The sequence below is a fragment of the Sparus aurata genome, chromosome 7 (assembly GCF_900880675.1).
Source record: "Sparus aurata chromosome 7, fSpaAur1.1, whole genome shotgun sequence".
Taxonomy (NCBI): domain Eukaryota; kingdom Metazoa; phylum Chordata; class Actinopteri; order Spariformes; family Sparidae; genus Sparus; species Sparus aurata.
Genome location: NC_044193.1, coordinates 17,195,311 through 17,211,195, shown reverse-complemented (window position 1 = coordinate 17,211,195; position 15,885 = coordinate 17,195,311). Strand labels below are relative to the sequence as shown.

Sequence of the window (15,885 nt, the reverse complement as noted above, 5' to 3'; positions counted from 1 at the left end):
ACTGACAGCCACTGCTGTCTCGGTGATACCTCACCTCCATCTGTCCCTTTCAAAGACAAAAAATGCTTCTTACTTTCTGAGAAAAACAAAATCTATCTATGTACAGCACAATCCCTAATTTTAGCAATTCTCCATCACAAGCAGAAAAATACTTCTGCTCTCAATTTGAAGCCAAAAGGAAATTCTTCAGTTTGTAGGTAAATAAAGTCTTTGAGCCAAAAAGTGCCTGTTTTTTTTTTTTTTATTACCAGTGCTTTTGCAACTCTCCATGTCAGACTCCAGCTCCCAGCCCTCATAGCAAGAGCACTTGACGCTGGATTTCTCCTGTTCGCACTTCTGGCTACACTTGAGATGTTTGGCACAGAAGCTCTGGATCTGGCAAGTCTTGTTGTCAGCTCCCAGCTCCATGCCGAGGGGACAAGAGCACATGAAGCCCTCCCCAGGTATGATGCTGCAGTTGTGGCTACAGCCACCGTTGTCTAATGCACACAAGTCTGCAGGAAAGAAAAAGAGATTAAATGGTTGGAATACATCTGAGACAGAGTCGTATGTGCTGTGTATGAAGGTACAAGACAACAGAACCACGAACTGAACACATTTTCAAGTCGTGTTTTGTGTAGAAATGCTTTTGTGCGTTCAGAATGTTTTACCGCAAAGTTTCTCATCAGAGCCATCCGGACAATCATCGGTGCCATCACACAGCTTCTCAGTAGGCAGACAGATGGAGTCGTTGGTGGCGCACATGTGGTGAGACAACTTGCACACCAACGCCTCGCAGTTGTCCTCATCCGAATTGTCCTCACAGTCACTGTCGCCATCACAAACCCAGGCCTTGCTGATGCAGCGAGCTGTCAAAACCACAAAATTACAAGAATAAGGTAAGAATAAGATTTTTTATCTCATCATCTATTCACAGTTCAATCTTAAAATACTTGGAGGGGTTAGTCACACCAGAATTTATGACAAATGTTGGGACCAAAAATCAGTCCATTTAAAATTAAAAAGCTACAATTGGCAGATTTGTTGGACCGATTTTGACAGAGGTGGCCTTCGAGGAAAAGCAGCAAAATATAAATCAAACTTGTAGCATCCAATTTCATATAAACCTGCTCGCTGAGTGAGATAGCAATGGTGATGACTTTCCTCAAGCCACAAAGAGCAGCAGTCACAAAACTGATGCCCAAATGATTTCCTCCGTGGCTCTTCAGGTGTGATCAGCCACATAATTTGCCCCATCTGTCTGTGAATAAAACTCTATACTAACTAACTGCAAAGCTGCATCTTTAACTTTAACCCAAAAAAGGTTCATCGTCCTTAACCTCTGGTACTTAAACCGGGTGAAAGCATCCTCACCAGAGTCCCTGCAGCTGAATTTGACTGCTGGGTCACACATGTGGGTCACACCCTCGCAGTTGCTCTCATCACTCAGGTCCATACAGTCTGTGTCACCGTCGCATCGCCAGCGCATCGGAATGCACAGGCCGTCCATCCGACACTGGAACTCATCTACATGGCAGCCGCCTGGTGGACGGGTAGCTGAAGAGAAAGCAGCGAAGACAAAGTGTGAAAGTTAGACGACAATATAGACGATGAAGTGTGTAGTTTAGCCAATGACAAAACGCCAATAAAAAAACAACAAAAAAACAGCATCTGAAAAATGACTGGAGTGGAATCACAAACAGGAAACAACACTGCACACACCGAGGAGAGGAAGAATAGGCCATTCTAGTCATTAATTAATGTGTAGGTTTACTTGGATGCTGGGTTAACAACCTGACACCGAGCCAAGTTAAACAATGACACACACAGCTCACTAACTGATGTCACAGGCAGATTAAAGGCAGCAGTGAGGAGGTGGCACAATCACATCCCCTCATGGCAAAGGTCAGCTCTTGGCACGGCTAAAGCAGGAAATGGGCCCGCGGACCTTTCAGCACAGGACTACAATATACAGGAGGGGAAGGCGATAGTATTGCTTTTTTTATTTCAGCTAATGACTTCCAGACAGCAGGCCAAGACAGCCCGCAAACACACACACACACACACACACACAGACACACACACACACACACACACACACACACACACAGACACACAGCACAGCACAGCACAGCACAGATTGCTCATTAGACCAACAGGTCATGCTGGGCCACGTTTTTTGCATGCTGGGACTTGACAGCAGTTGGCAGCGTTTCTGCATGGATCAAACAGTACATACAACATCATAACACATACTGGGTGCAGGAGCGTATGTTGGCAAGCCAGACCAACTGCGGAGGAAAGAGTGCGACACTGTGCTATGACGCTGCCCAATGTTCTCAGTGTTACAAAGGGTGGTTACCTAGCGAAACTCACTGTTCACCCACCAGCTTTCTTTTTCACATTCGTATGAAGTATCATTCACATCATTGCAGCAGAGTCAAAACATCTGTGCCATTTGCACAAGACCATGAAAGAGTTTAATTGTTATCTAACCACAAAACGTAATCACATCCTGAACAGAGCAACAGAGAGGAATTGCTATAAATGATAAGAGGAAGCCAGAGGGCAGGCAGAGGCATGCAGAGCCGAAAAGACAGACATCTTGATCGTGACAGCCCATTTTACAACTGTAAACAGCAACATGTAAACATGGTGAAATACAATACATGATGTGATGAAAGCTCAACTCAGGTATAGCTGGCAAAAGTTAAAACAAAATGGCATAAAGAGCAGCTTTCATTCAGTGAACACAGTATTGTTACGGACCCTGGTTGGTACAGTTGGCGTGAGTCTCATCGCTGTAGTCTCCACAGTCATTGTCGCCGTCACAGGTCCAGTATTCTGGGATGCAGCGGCCACTGTTACATTTAAACTGGACGCTGGAGCAGGAATGGCTGCAGCCGGCTTCATCACTGTTGTCCCCACAGTCATTATCTGTCATTCAAGATTTTATTTTCAGTTATTGGTTTTGTTTTGTTTAAATATAGTTTCATGGTCGATAAGGGACGTGCCAGGCGATGATTACCGTTATCACAGCGCCAGTTGATGTTGATGCAGCGGCCATTGGCACAGGTGAACTGGGTCAGAGGGAAGCAGGTGGGGTAGGCTGAAAAGAGGATAAATCAGAAATCAGAAGCATATTTGTTGTCTTAAACTAACACATGCTGTTCTGAGAAAAGGCAACAATATAAGGGTGCAGTACAAACTTACCACAGGAGTCTGGTTCATCTGAGCGATCTCCACAGTCGTCATCCAGGTCACATGTCCAGGAGATGGGGATGCAGCGCCCACTGGCACAAGGGTACTGGTTTGGTGGGCAGGTGCGAGCTGGTAGGAAAACAATGTGTTATACAGTGAAGTGCCATAAAAAGTCCTCCTTCTTTATGCAATATCCCTGACTCAACAGTCAATAACTCATTGCTACAAAAGTGCTCATAGATGTAAAAAATTATGACCTAATTTCGCAAATTCGATCGCTACAAAAAGTACTTGAAACCAGTTGTAACCCGAAACAGCACAGTCATTTTACTTTAATTAAGTTAAAATTAATTTGTAATCTCCTTCAAGTTATTTGAGACACTGAAACAGCCATTATAAAAGCAACAAATGCTGTTAGCCAAGGGCCAAGATCAATACATCCTCCTGGACTGTTTGAACAAGCCTGCTGGCATCCGCCACACTAATTGAAACTGAATTAACTCAAAGCCAGAAGATGCCATTTTGTCTGCCTCCCTTAAGTTCCATTAGTTTAGTGCATCTCTTTTTTTCACTTCTACAATCTTTCTTAACCTGGACAAAGATGTTTCTTTACACCAAAAATTTTAAACTTGTCAGTAGTTATTCTGAATTTGAGGATCCTGCAAAAACGTCCATACAGTTTGATATAATCTCCTTAGTTACACAGTTATGGGTTTGAAATCTTCATCCTCCAACAACATAAATCCCTGCAGCATTTTTTTTTGGTCTTTTACAGCTGAAGATATGACAGGAAACAGGGGGAGAGACATGCAGCAAAGGGACCCAGGCCGGGGGTCGAACCCGGGTCCGCTGCAGAGCCTCGGCACATAGGAAGCGCGCTCTACCAACAGAGCTAAACGGCGCCCCATGACGCTCTTTTAACTAAAAAAATAGTCCAGCCTTGTACATACCAGAGCAGGTGGTGTTGGATTCATCTTCATCGTTGCCACAATCATTGTCGCCGTCACACAGCCATCGCAGGGGGATGCAACGGTTGTTCTGGCATTTGAATCGGTCAGCTGGGCAGGTGTGTTGGTCTAGGGGGAGGAAAATAAAAAGTATACATCAACATGCTTTGGTTTCATATATCCAACTTGTCACATTCAATGGTGCATAAAAAAAGAGAGGAACATCCAAGATAAATATGAGTCCCTGGTCATCACTGACGCCTGATGAGGAGAAAGATGGCCAATGACATTATGGCCTTATTACACTGCATGGAAAGAGACAATCTTGGAAATTGTAGCTCGCACTGTCAGTTTGCATTAGTCGAGATCCTTAAACACATTTTTTTGTTTATCCATGTGTTGCTGCGTAACCATGACGATGACACGGCACACTTACGGCAGAGCTCAGGGCCCTCGTCGCTGTTGTCCAGACAATCGTTGTCTCCGTCACACTTCCAGCGCTCTTGGATGCAGCGGTTGTTCTTGCAGGCATACTCCCCGGGCTGGCACTGGGGCGGGGGCACGTAGGAGGGGTTGGCTGCGGATGAGATCAGGGGTAGGAGCAGAAACAGATGGGCCATTTAGACAAGGGCAGAGCACCAAAACAAAGCAAAGCCTTTTGGTGTGTAGGTCAGCTTTCATCTCTCCCAAAGTAGCAGAAATATTGGTGCAGGTTTTTGAAAGCTTCTCTCCGGATTTGGCAAAGACGGTGTATAGTATAGCTTTGCAAATGGAAAGTACAGCCGAGAATTCTTCAGCAGCCCTAGCTCCTGCAGAGTAATGAATTTTCCATGACCTGCAACATGGATCTTTGGTGAAACCTAGCTCCTGGTAAAGCTGCTAAGTACCTTTGCAGGTGACATTATCGACATCCAGGATTTGATCGTCAGCGCAGCCACAGGACCTGCCGTCCGGAATAGCGAGGCACAGACTGCTGCAGCCGCCATTGTTAACTCGACACACATTGGAGCCTACACAGAAAAGACAATCCAAGAAGAAATGTTGAACTCAGTCTTCATATTCTACTCATTAGCATGTCATGAAGTGAGAATGAATGAAGAGAAGGGAGATATACCTTGCTGCTGGTGTGCATCATACACTCTGATCTCAAAGATAGGCGGCCTCTCGTTGCGGAGGAGCGTGACCGTCTTGGTGACATGGTCCAGTTTGTAGATGCTGCCGCCCCGGTATTCATTCCAAAAGAGAAATTGCTTGTAATGGCATAATCCAAAGGCGTGGTTAAGCTCCTGCCCCTCATACACCACCTGTTAAATCGGGAGAGAGATCTGGGTTCATCACCTGTAAATATATATACACTGTCGTCTGAATACTCTCGAGCGTTACCAACCTTTCGCTCTGTGGTGTTGAGGTAAACCAACTCAATACGGTCGTAGTAAGCATCCACCCAGTACAGGATACCTTGGGGAATGTCCAGACTCAAACCATTCGGCCAAAGGACCGTCTTACTGGTCAGGAACACTTGATGATGGGAACCATCCATCCAAGCTTTCTTGATCTTCCCTCTGTTGCTCTCTGTGGGGTCCTCCTCCCAGTCAGTCCAGTACATCCACCTGGGAGACAACAACAGGTATCAGCACATGCAAAAGCCATGTGAGGTAAAACATTTCTGGGAGAGCTGCAGCCATGAAAAGAGTTTTGACACTCTCTGACTGAAACAAAACACAAAATCAAATAAAGGAGGGCGTATCCAAAGATCGCTTGAACACTCCCAAAGGACACATGGTAATGTCACAAACATCTACAGTACAGGAAACCCTAATATCCTAAAGTAACAAACCATCCGACCATTAACAACTTCAACATAGCATTTACAAGAAAAGAAAAAACCCCTTTAAAATAACAACACCCTCCCCTCCAGTGTCTCACCCATGCTGCGGGTCCACCACAATTGCACGCGGGTGGCTCATCTTGCCCTCAATGAGAGTCTTGCGGGTCTGAGAAGCTTTCTCCAGCCTGGCCACACTGATAGTCTTCTTAGGCCCATCATCTGTCCAGTAGAGATTACCTCCCATCCAGTCTACGGCTATCCCCTCCACTGTGTGAATACCTGAGATAAGCAAAGGAAGACGGTGTGAAAAGGAACCTATTAGCTGGCCAATTCAGGATTACCATCATGAGAATGAAGTGGAAATGATACAACTGAAATCTCTCCTTTCCTAAATTCTATGTAGGAGCCAGGATCTGGCGAGAGTGTATAAATAATTTCCAGAACCAAGGGCAAAGCCATCAGTTCATTCTTACCTTCCTTCAGTATGGTGTCTCTCTCTGTGCCATCTATCTTCTGTCGGCCAATGATGTAGCTGGTGGCATCAGCAAAGTAGATGAACTCACTTGCAGCATGGAAATCCAGAGCTCGGGGGTTCATTAAGTTCTCAATGGGAATCATGTACTCATCAGGCACCTTGGCGTTCATGTCCATGCCCCTGATGATACCGGGGCGACCCTTACCGTACACTAAGAACAACTCATGGTCTGGTTCTGCAGAAGAAAAGAAAAAAAAAACATTCTCAATGAATATGTAATTAGTTCCGTCAGCGATTTTGCCGTCATCAATCATCATGGCTGAAACTAATGGGAAGGCGTTTGTTATTGTCAAAATTAATTTTTCCCTCAGTCTGGTTACTTACTCTTGCAGGACTTGCCGTCGCTGCCGAGGCTGAATCCAGAGCGACAGCGGCAAGTTCGGGTCTTGTGGCTGTTGCTCAGCAGACAGATATCAGAGCAACCCCCGGCCTTCCCAAACTGATCCAGGGCACAAGCATGGCTGCGTACTACGCCAGGAGAGAGGGGCACAAATACAACAGTCATGCAATAGTAAGTCCTATCAATGGACGTCATAACATCATAGACTGAATAGCAGGTAGCGGATGGAGTCACTGTGACGTCACCCACTGGCTTGTGGAGAACAGTTTTGAAAGCTCCAGGTTGGCATTGCATTTGACACTGCAGTTGCCATCTTTTTAGTTTTTTGGTACCAGAAGTGAACATACTTGAATGAAAGGATGAAGCTGGGGAGAATACACCTTGCTACAACTCTGATTGGATCTGACTGAGAACTTGAGTACATGCTATGTTCGCGACTTGAAAATCACAAGGTAGCCATGCCCTAAAACATTTCCTGAGCTGTCGTCTATTTTACTCTAAATGGGACCATAATTTACAAAATGAAAATCATGCTGAATTAAAAAAAGACAGGAATCTGTAGTAGAGTCACTTTTTTCATAAGCTTACATACAAATGGACTTCTATTTGAAACCAGTGGAACTATACAAAGAATGCAAGTTTAAGGCACTAATGCATTGGCTTTACTTTTCAGACATGGAAGCTATGTTCAGTTATCATACTGTCTACAATGGATGTGGATAAGATGAGTTAGCGATCAAGCTAAGCTGCGTCTCCTCATGCAGGTACCTTGAGGTTGGCGCCTCTGGTGGTACACGTGCAGCGCTGCTCCCCGATCCACCCGCGTCACCACATGGAAGTCAGAGCTGTTGAAGCGGTTCACTCGGATCACGCTGGTCTTGGGGTTGAGGTTGCCTTCGTCTGAGTTGGTGGCATACAAATAGTTCTCGAATACAGTCAGCCCGTACAGGTGCTCAATCTGGAATATATGGAGACAATAAAGCGGCAAAATTAAGAAGTTGGTCTTGTTTGCTACTGAAAATCCTCAGAGAGAGTTTGGACAGAAAAATGTAACCTGCTACTTCATTTTATATATGTATATATATCTAATAGCAAGAACCATGAGACTATGAGAATTTTAAGTTTAGAGGAAGAGGGAATGTTTTTGTTGTAAATGAGAGTATGAATGATTTATGACACAGTGGAAAATGCTTACACTGATATACAAATAAATACTGGATTTGCACATGCCCTTCTTTGATAATGGATGCTTGTAACCATGGCTGTTTTGTTGTTTCTTGTTTGTTCTGTCTGTTTTTGTCATCATCTACATGAATGGCTGTAAAAAGTCATAATTAAACAAACACATTTCTTTTTTGTGTCTCTCAATAAATAATAAAGTTTAAAAGAAAAGGACATGCCGGCCTTCTTAGTCAACAGCTCGTGGTGCATGACTAATGTGTCACATCGTCGGTGTACACATTTCTACGTCCAACACAGCCTGGCAAATTACACAAGATGAAACTTTCCAAACAAACTTATTTATCGGAATAAACCAGATTTTGACAGGTTCTAAAAAATGTGAAGTAATCTCTGAAAGGCCGAGACAGACAGATGCAGACAGACACAGACAGAGAGATAAAGAGATAGTGTTTGTGTAAACTTGGCACAGGGCAGCGTAATGGCTCCACTTCCCATCTTCTGTTAAACAGAGAGAGATTTGACTTTTTATAAGGGTCTGTGCTATGGAGCTCTCCTCTACTGTCAAAAAGATCTATGGCTTGGGATCATATTACCTCCCCCACCTCACACACACCTCACCACCACCACCGTCCTCCCACCACTCGGTCCTGATTTCATTAAGATCATTACTCCACTTAAAGTTTGAGCCAAGCTTCACTAGGGCCAGACTAATATGTTTAGAGAGGCACTAGCCAGGAAAAATCACACACTCTTTAAGTAATATCAATCAAGGCAATAAAAAGGACTTGTCCCCTGGAGGGGCAGGCTATCTTTGCCCAGATACATGGGAGACAAGTGGAAAACAGCACTGGCTCTGAAGATGAAGCTAAATCAATGATGATAGATTTGGAAACCAGATGTTTTGTGTTATCAAAAGGAACACTGAAAAGTCAATAGGGACTCCGGGCTATTGCTGTTTGGCAAAGTTTAGTCTTTTAAAAGATGACATGTCATGGGTAAATATTCTTGAGTGCGTGTCTGTCTATGTTTGGATGTAGTTGGTTTTATTTGTAAGTACAGTTATCCAGTCATCCATAAATCCTCACCAGCAGGCCCTGGATGATGGTGTGTCGGTTCTTGCCCTCATAGTCAACCACCTCAATGTAGTCCAGGTAGGCGTCAGCCCAGTACACCATGCGGTTGACCAGGTCCAGTGTGATACCATGGGGGAAGACAATCTTGCTGTCCACCAGCTTAGTGCGGTTCTGACCATCCATGTCACAGCGCTCCACCCTTGGTGTTGACCCATAGTCTGTGAAGAACACTTTGCTGTAGCAAAAGAAGAGGACCAAAGCAGAATGGGTGATTAGTAAAGTTAAGATGACAGAGAAGGACATTGTATGACTTTAAGAAATGTGATGGCCGTGCTTTAACCTCATCTGTCAATATGACCTACCATTACATCAATTGACCACAACGGAGATATTAGTCACTATTAAGGATTGGAAATTATTCCCAGTGCAATAAATGAGAAGTGATACTTTAGAGAAGGGAACTACATCAGATACCAGCTTGTCAGCACCAGGAACTTGAAACAACCAACTTGCAAGTGTTTATGTGGCACAAGTATCTGTCTACGTTTCCATCTGGAGGGAAGTGCTTTGATTTTTTTTGACTGCCTGCTTGGTCAGCACGTCGTCTGCTCATATGACAGAATTTCCTCTCAGGAGTTGCTAAAACAGAACTGAGGGTAGTGTTAGGTTAGCAAGAGTGGAGGGAGAAGTACGGACCCCATGGCTGGGTCCAAAGCGATGCCTTTAGGGTTGTACAGCTCCTGGTCCAGCAGGGTCACGCATGTCTGGCCGTTCTTGTTGCAGACAAACACCCGGTCGTCCACGTCATCCACAAAGTAGAAGTTTCCGGTCAGCCAGTCGATAGCCATCTGCTCCACATCTGAGGGATGCAGAAGAGGAGAAAGAACAAGACAGAAGCATTAAGAAAAACGGAGCCTCGTGGGAGTACGGTCATATAACTCCTGGTCACATACCAGCCTCAATTCAAAAACCTCTCATTTTATGACGCTTAACCCTCCCTCAAGAGTGCCTACACTCCTGAAAAACAAAATAAAAGAGGTGAATTAATGAGATTCTGTCATCTTACTGCACAACAAGCTCTAACAGGTTGTCCATTACCGGCACTCCACTTATCTTTGATTAAGACAGGCCGGGCATGGGGGAGGAAAAGAAACATTAAAAGTGACAGATAAAGAGCATGAGGTGAAGGCCTCCACTTTCTAAACTGAACTCCTTTCAGTGGACTAGAGCAGTAACACAGATCTCCTGCACGGAGAAAGAAACTAAAGACTCTACTTTCAGATGATTTAGAGGATATACTGTGATATGCTAATCTGTGGTTTGAGAGGAGGAACTAGGCTCAAACATTGCTATTCTATTATACATACATTTATTATAACAACTTTGTTCAAAAAACACATTGTCACTGTCAATCTCAGGGACAAGGTGATATATGATGGTGAGAAGTATTTATTATACATAATAAAATATAATGGTATCATGTAATTCACATAATTTTTATGAACATCAAACCATCCAATGACCCCTGGAAACACGTATGGAAGCATCAGCGTTTGGCTATCTACTCTTTTTTTTCTTTTACACAAATTACAAAAGAAAAATGGGGACACATTTTGTGAGAGTCGACGAGGCGAAAGGGTTTCATCATTGCAACACAGAGCCCAAAATACTCAAAGAACTTAACATTTTGTAACCTCACTGCTTAGTAAGCCAACCCAGAGAGAGGAAACATTGCAGATTGAGACCTCATTTTTTAGATATACCCCCAGCATTGAGCAACTGAAGTGCTAAGTTTACAATGGAAACATTTATCCCTCTGTGAGAACTCTGTCCTGTGAGACAGAGCGCAGAAATCCCAGCCCACAGGGGGATCCAGCTGCGGTATGGTGGGGAGCCTGAAGATACATACAGCCTTCTGTTTTTACAGCTGCAGCCCCACTTCTTTTCAAAGCAGAACACTGTATACACAAATGCACATCACACAGGCTCACTACTCACACATGCAGCATCAAAGTCACCACACCTCTCTTGCCGGATAATTCATTGGACCACATTAACGTTGGGGTGCAGCAGTAGGGTCCAGTCACGTTCCAAGGCTTTGACCATTCATAAAGAAACCTGCACTATAGCTCCCCCATCAATGACAACCATGATGCAAAGAGACAGAGCTAAAACAAGTTCCACAACAGAGCTCACACACATCTGGACCCAATGTAGACCCCCCCCCCCCCCCACCCCCTCCACCACCCACCACCCACCTACCAGGCATACAAAGAGCTTCAAAAGGCTTGCCCCACATGGTACTTACAGTATGCCTGGTGTTTAATATAAACAGAGTTGAGGGGGTTTGTGGCCGTGGTTGGGAAAGAAAGACATAGATACTGGTGGTGAAATAAATTCATATATCAGAATATTAAAAGTTTTGGAGCGACTCCAAAATAAAAAAATAATTTATTGACTGTTGGCAAAGACGGAGGCCATCTCGCATCTCAAATACGTGAGTGAATAAAAAGATAATAAAAATCAAAGTCACAAGAACATAGGGAGTAAAAAACCAGTCCAAGATGTTACATAAATATCAGAACCAAGATTCTGACAAATGGGAAAGTCTGTCATGGAGTTAGGGGGGATAGCGATACTCCCACTGGTATCAGCTCTAAAACCTTACTTCTCTAAAGAAATCCAGCTGGAGGCCCGGCTGCACAAGGCATTGATTAGACTCGTATACAGAGCAGCGAGCTAGTTGTGCAACACTGCGACTATTGCGTTGTGTAACAGACTGGTGTACCCCCTCATTCAGAGAGCCGGTCTGTTGACGTCCTCGCTCATTCAGCTTCTGGTAAGTGGAAAGTTTGCTGGGAAACTGAATGAACCCACCCCTTTCTTCTCATCTGACCACCCTGCCCTCACAACCCCTTCTCACTTCCTGTCCCTTAACACCTAGCAGCTCACACTGCTCTGAGGAAAGGCTTCACAAACTGAAGGGGGGGGGGGGTCTTACTGGCAACAACAAACATGCTTTCGCCCAAATAGCCTAGGTATTTACATACAGGGCCGCAGCCTATTTAGTTCTTCAAACGAGCATCACAAAATTTGTACTTTAGTGTTGTTTCCTCTATTTGTGTGTCACGGCAATTATTTTGTTTTATTTACATGTCGGTGCAAAGCAGAAAATAAGCGTCATCATTGTGCTCCTATAATCCTCCCCCTTGCCGAGAAGATCCTGTTTAACTGTGCAAAAAACCCTCTTTGACCTCTCGAGAGCACAGTTTTAGAGTGTAGTGTTTATGGTTTTCCATACGGATCTGACACACGACCTCTATTCGAGAGGCTGTAATCCCCAACAGTGATGCCAACGGCAAATCCCCGCCTGTGGCAAGTAAGGTGATTGGCTGAATGGGAAGACATGATGGCTCAAAAACGAGGATAATAAATGATGAACACAAAGAACACATATTCTCTTTAGATAGAGGTGCTGAGAGAATAATGCAGCACATTGGAAGCCTTTGTTTAAACTTGATGCACATTGAAATATAGTAAATAAGATAAATAATTGTATTGCAGTGGGGCTGGAAGCCTTTTCTCATGAATTTAAACATTAATATCAGATCTGGTAACACACAAAGACCTTCTGTGCACTGATTTATTCACCCCCAAAATAACCTTAGGAACAAAGACTTGGAAGAGGGGGAAGGAGGACCGACTGGTGGACAGAGGCTGGTCCCTGCTGCGGAGTTCCGCTCGGAGGGTGGAGAGGATGGGATGGTAAGCTCTGCTCCCCTTTTATCTTCCCAGTCTGAGAAATCACACATGCAGACAGTGCAGGCCACATCTGGAACCCTCGTCTACTTATCTGCCCTGCTCTCTTGGGCTCCCAGCAGCTATAAATCAGCCTGTTTGGGCGAACGTTGCTCCAACCACCATCCCCCCCTCTTCCTCCCTCCACAATTTCATCCATATCCATCTAAGGCCAATCCCCAGGTCTGCCTACCATACTTTTAGGAGTGCACCTGAGCCCTGCTCGTTATAAAACACAGAACAAAGCAGACAAAGAGCCTGTGTTGGCACCAATTATATGACCAGAAAGTGCAAGTTTACCTTCAAGCAAAGGAAGAGCAAATGGGTTAAAAGTGTAGTTTGTAAAACATTACCCAAATTCTAAGATAAAAATAGGGGGCAGCATACAACCAGAGTAACTGACAAATCCTGCTCCTTGCCTACAGCCAGCTGACGTAAGCCAATTAGATTGTGGCCCTCGAGTTTTCCTGATCCGAGAACTCGGATCAAGGCAGCCTGAGAGTTAACACAGCTACACACCAAACTGTGGCAGAAAACAACCTCCACAACCGGCCGAGGTCAGTTTGACAACAGCGTGTACGATACTGGGGTGATTCACAGCAACTCTGATCAGGACTATGACTCTTGGACGAGAAGACACGTCGGGTAGGACCAGGAGAGGTGTGCAGTGGTATAGGAGCGAGAAAGAGTTAGGCGTCTGAAAGGGGCGAAAACTGCAGACAGAGCTTGAATATCTTCACATCAAACTTGTGAGCTGAAGGACTTATTTTGACAAAAACAGAGGCGATAGTGGAAAGACAACCCAAGATGGTTTTAGTGAGCTTTAATACATTTGTTTTGGGGTTTAATGAAGTGTGTTAAACTCTTCCTAGTTCAGTAAAAGAGGGCCTACTGGATAATCTCCTCCTGCGGTACAAAGTTGTATTACTGAACATTGCTCCTGTAAAGCCAAGAAGAAGTTCACGTGGGTTGCACTTCAATAGCTTTTTAAAGCAAACAACCACAAGGTAACCGTGAATAAATGCAGTAAATGGCCTTTGGACTTGACTGACGTTTACGAAATGAACGCAGGGTTTTTGCTCTCTTGTCACAGCTGAAAATCCAGACTGATATGCAACAAAAATGTGATGCCAGCCAAATTGCATAGTGAGTCCACTGGCCGTTTGTCTGTTTGCTCGCAGAATAACTTCTGACAGCCCAAAATCCACCGACAAACATGACTGGAGCCATGCTACCTAAAAATCTGCTTCAACTAACAACTCAACACATTTATAGAAGGGGGAAATTGTGTCATTTCACATTGCATATATCATATATGTAACCAGTGTGGCTATTGTCATGAGTCACGAGACAAGATGCAACAAGATCTGTGTGGATATCTTCCGCTGCTTAACCATTTCCTGGGGGAAACACTTACTACACATGACAGCATAGAACCAGATCCACAGATAACTTTGTGTGAGTGCCACAGATCCATTCCTTAATTGTAATAGAAGGTCAATGGTTGTCTCATTCCAGACTGCACTTTGTGATATCAACATTAGATAAGACTAGAAAGTAGGTTAAGTCAGATAAGATACAAACCGGGAAACATAAAGAGTAGGTGAGATAATGCAATCGGCAACTGCAGCAACTCCACTTCACAACAAAGCATTTCATATAACAAGGGTGCGCACAAGAGGGACAGCACATAAATTAATGTGTGCAAAAATCTCACTTCATAAAAGGTAAATACACCACTAGGTAATGGGTGCACGAGTCAAAGGTATTTGGGTCGGTTTGTGTGTGTGTGTGTGTGTCTGAGCCCCAGCTATGAGCGTGTTAAAGTGACCTGACTGGACAGGACATGAGACGGCCAAAGGAATGTAAGGGCTGTTCAGGCTGACATAACCCAACGGAGGAATGTAAATACCATCTGCATGACCACTCGCACACACACACACACACACACACACACACACACACACACACACACACACACACACACACACACACACACACACACACACACACACACACACACACACACACACACACTCCTCCAAGGTACAGCAAATCACTACCTTCTCCCTCTCATTTTTTCATTCCCTCATCTCCTTTGCTTCAATCTTTCTCTCCGGGTCTCTTCTCAATTCCACCCCTCGCCCCCATTTAACCCTCAGAACACTTAACAGAGTGGTGAATCAAACTGCCACAGTACCAACACAATATGGGTCGCTCATGATAGTGCACCGAATCAAGTGGAAAGAGAAAAAAAAAACACCTTTTTAGGAGGTTGGGGTTCACTGAGCCTCAGAGCCTCGGTTCTGCCCCGGCTGTCGTTGGTGACAGCAGTTACACAAGCCTCATTTGAAGTGGATATGAGCCGAGGCACTTCTAATCACGTCGCAGAGTTTCATGTCCCACATTCTCTGCTTGTTTTTTCTCACCTCTGCCGTTTCACGCCTGGGGCCATTTCTCAAGGGAACTCTTTCCCACATGCACGTACATATGCGCACGCACACGAACCCACACCCAGGTTTTATGTTTTGTCTACATTTCTGCCCCCATTCTTAAAGAGTAACGGCTCTGTCAGCCAGACAGATGAAAACAAACCCTGTCAGGCTCGTAATCAGATATAAATCATGTCAGCATTATATGAGTAAGTCTTTCTCGACGGGAAGTGTTCACATGCCATGCATGTTAGTCTGTGTGTGTTGTGAAGGAGATGACATCAGTGAGTTAAGACGATGCCTATGACTCATCTCTTGTCATATAATCTCAAAACTGCACAAACACCCACAACATAGAAATATGCACTTCCTATCTGCAACACCCTCCAGAACCAAAAGTGCAGCACTTGAGAAGACTTTTGCCAGCAAACATAGTGCTAAATGTCATCATATTAAAATTCAATGACTGGAATTTGGATACGACCAATTATATTCAAGTGCATCAAACAACAGCAGCGGAAAAACACACTTTCAGGCTCCTAAATAGCCATGCAGAGTCAGTACATAAAT

General features: G+C 44.4%; 1 protein-coding gene across 4 annotated transcripts in view; it reads right to left on the bottom strand.

Moving 5' to 3' along the window:
* The window catches only part of LOC115585467 (low-density lipoprotein receptor-related protein 1-like), a 91,508-nt gene that overhangs the window by 37,933 nt on the left and 37,690 nt on the right, over nt 1–15,885 (bottom strand). For all 4 annotated transcript variants that reach the window (XM_030423850.1, XM_030423852.1, XM_030423851.1 and 1 more), the window contains exons 7-23: nt 9,782–9,944; nt 9,098–9,320; nt 7,599–7,788; nt 6,815–6,958; nt 6,429–6,665; nt 6,054–6,234; nt 5,515–5,737; nt 5,242–5,431; nt 5,015–5,137; nt 4,564–4,704; nt 4,131–4,256; nt 3,193–3,309; nt 3,008–3,088; nt 2,749–2,916; nt 1,354–1,536; nt 651–848; nt 249–494 (exon numbers count right to left, since the gene is read on the bottom strand). In XM_030423850.1, the coding sequence (XP_030279710.1) occupies nt 249–494; nt 651–848; nt 1,354–1,536; nt 2,749–2,916; nt 3,008–3,088; nt 3,193–3,309; nt 4,131–4,256; nt 4,564–4,704; nt 5,015–5,137; nt 5,242–5,431; nt 5,515–5,737; nt 6,054–6,234; nt 6,429–6,665; nt 6,815–6,958; nt 7,599–7,788; nt 9,098–9,320; nt 9,782–9,944 (2,934 nt within the window). The remainder of the gene's footprint in view (nt 1–248; nt 495–650; nt 849–1,353; nt 1,537–2,748; nt 2,917–3,007; nt 3,089–3,192; nt 3,310–4,130; nt 4,257–4,563; nt 4,705–5,014; nt 5,138–5,241; nt 5,432–5,514; nt 5,738–6,053; nt 6,235–6,428; nt 6,666–6,814; nt 6,959–7,598; nt 7,789–9,097; nt 9,321–9,781; nt 9,945–15,885) is intronic.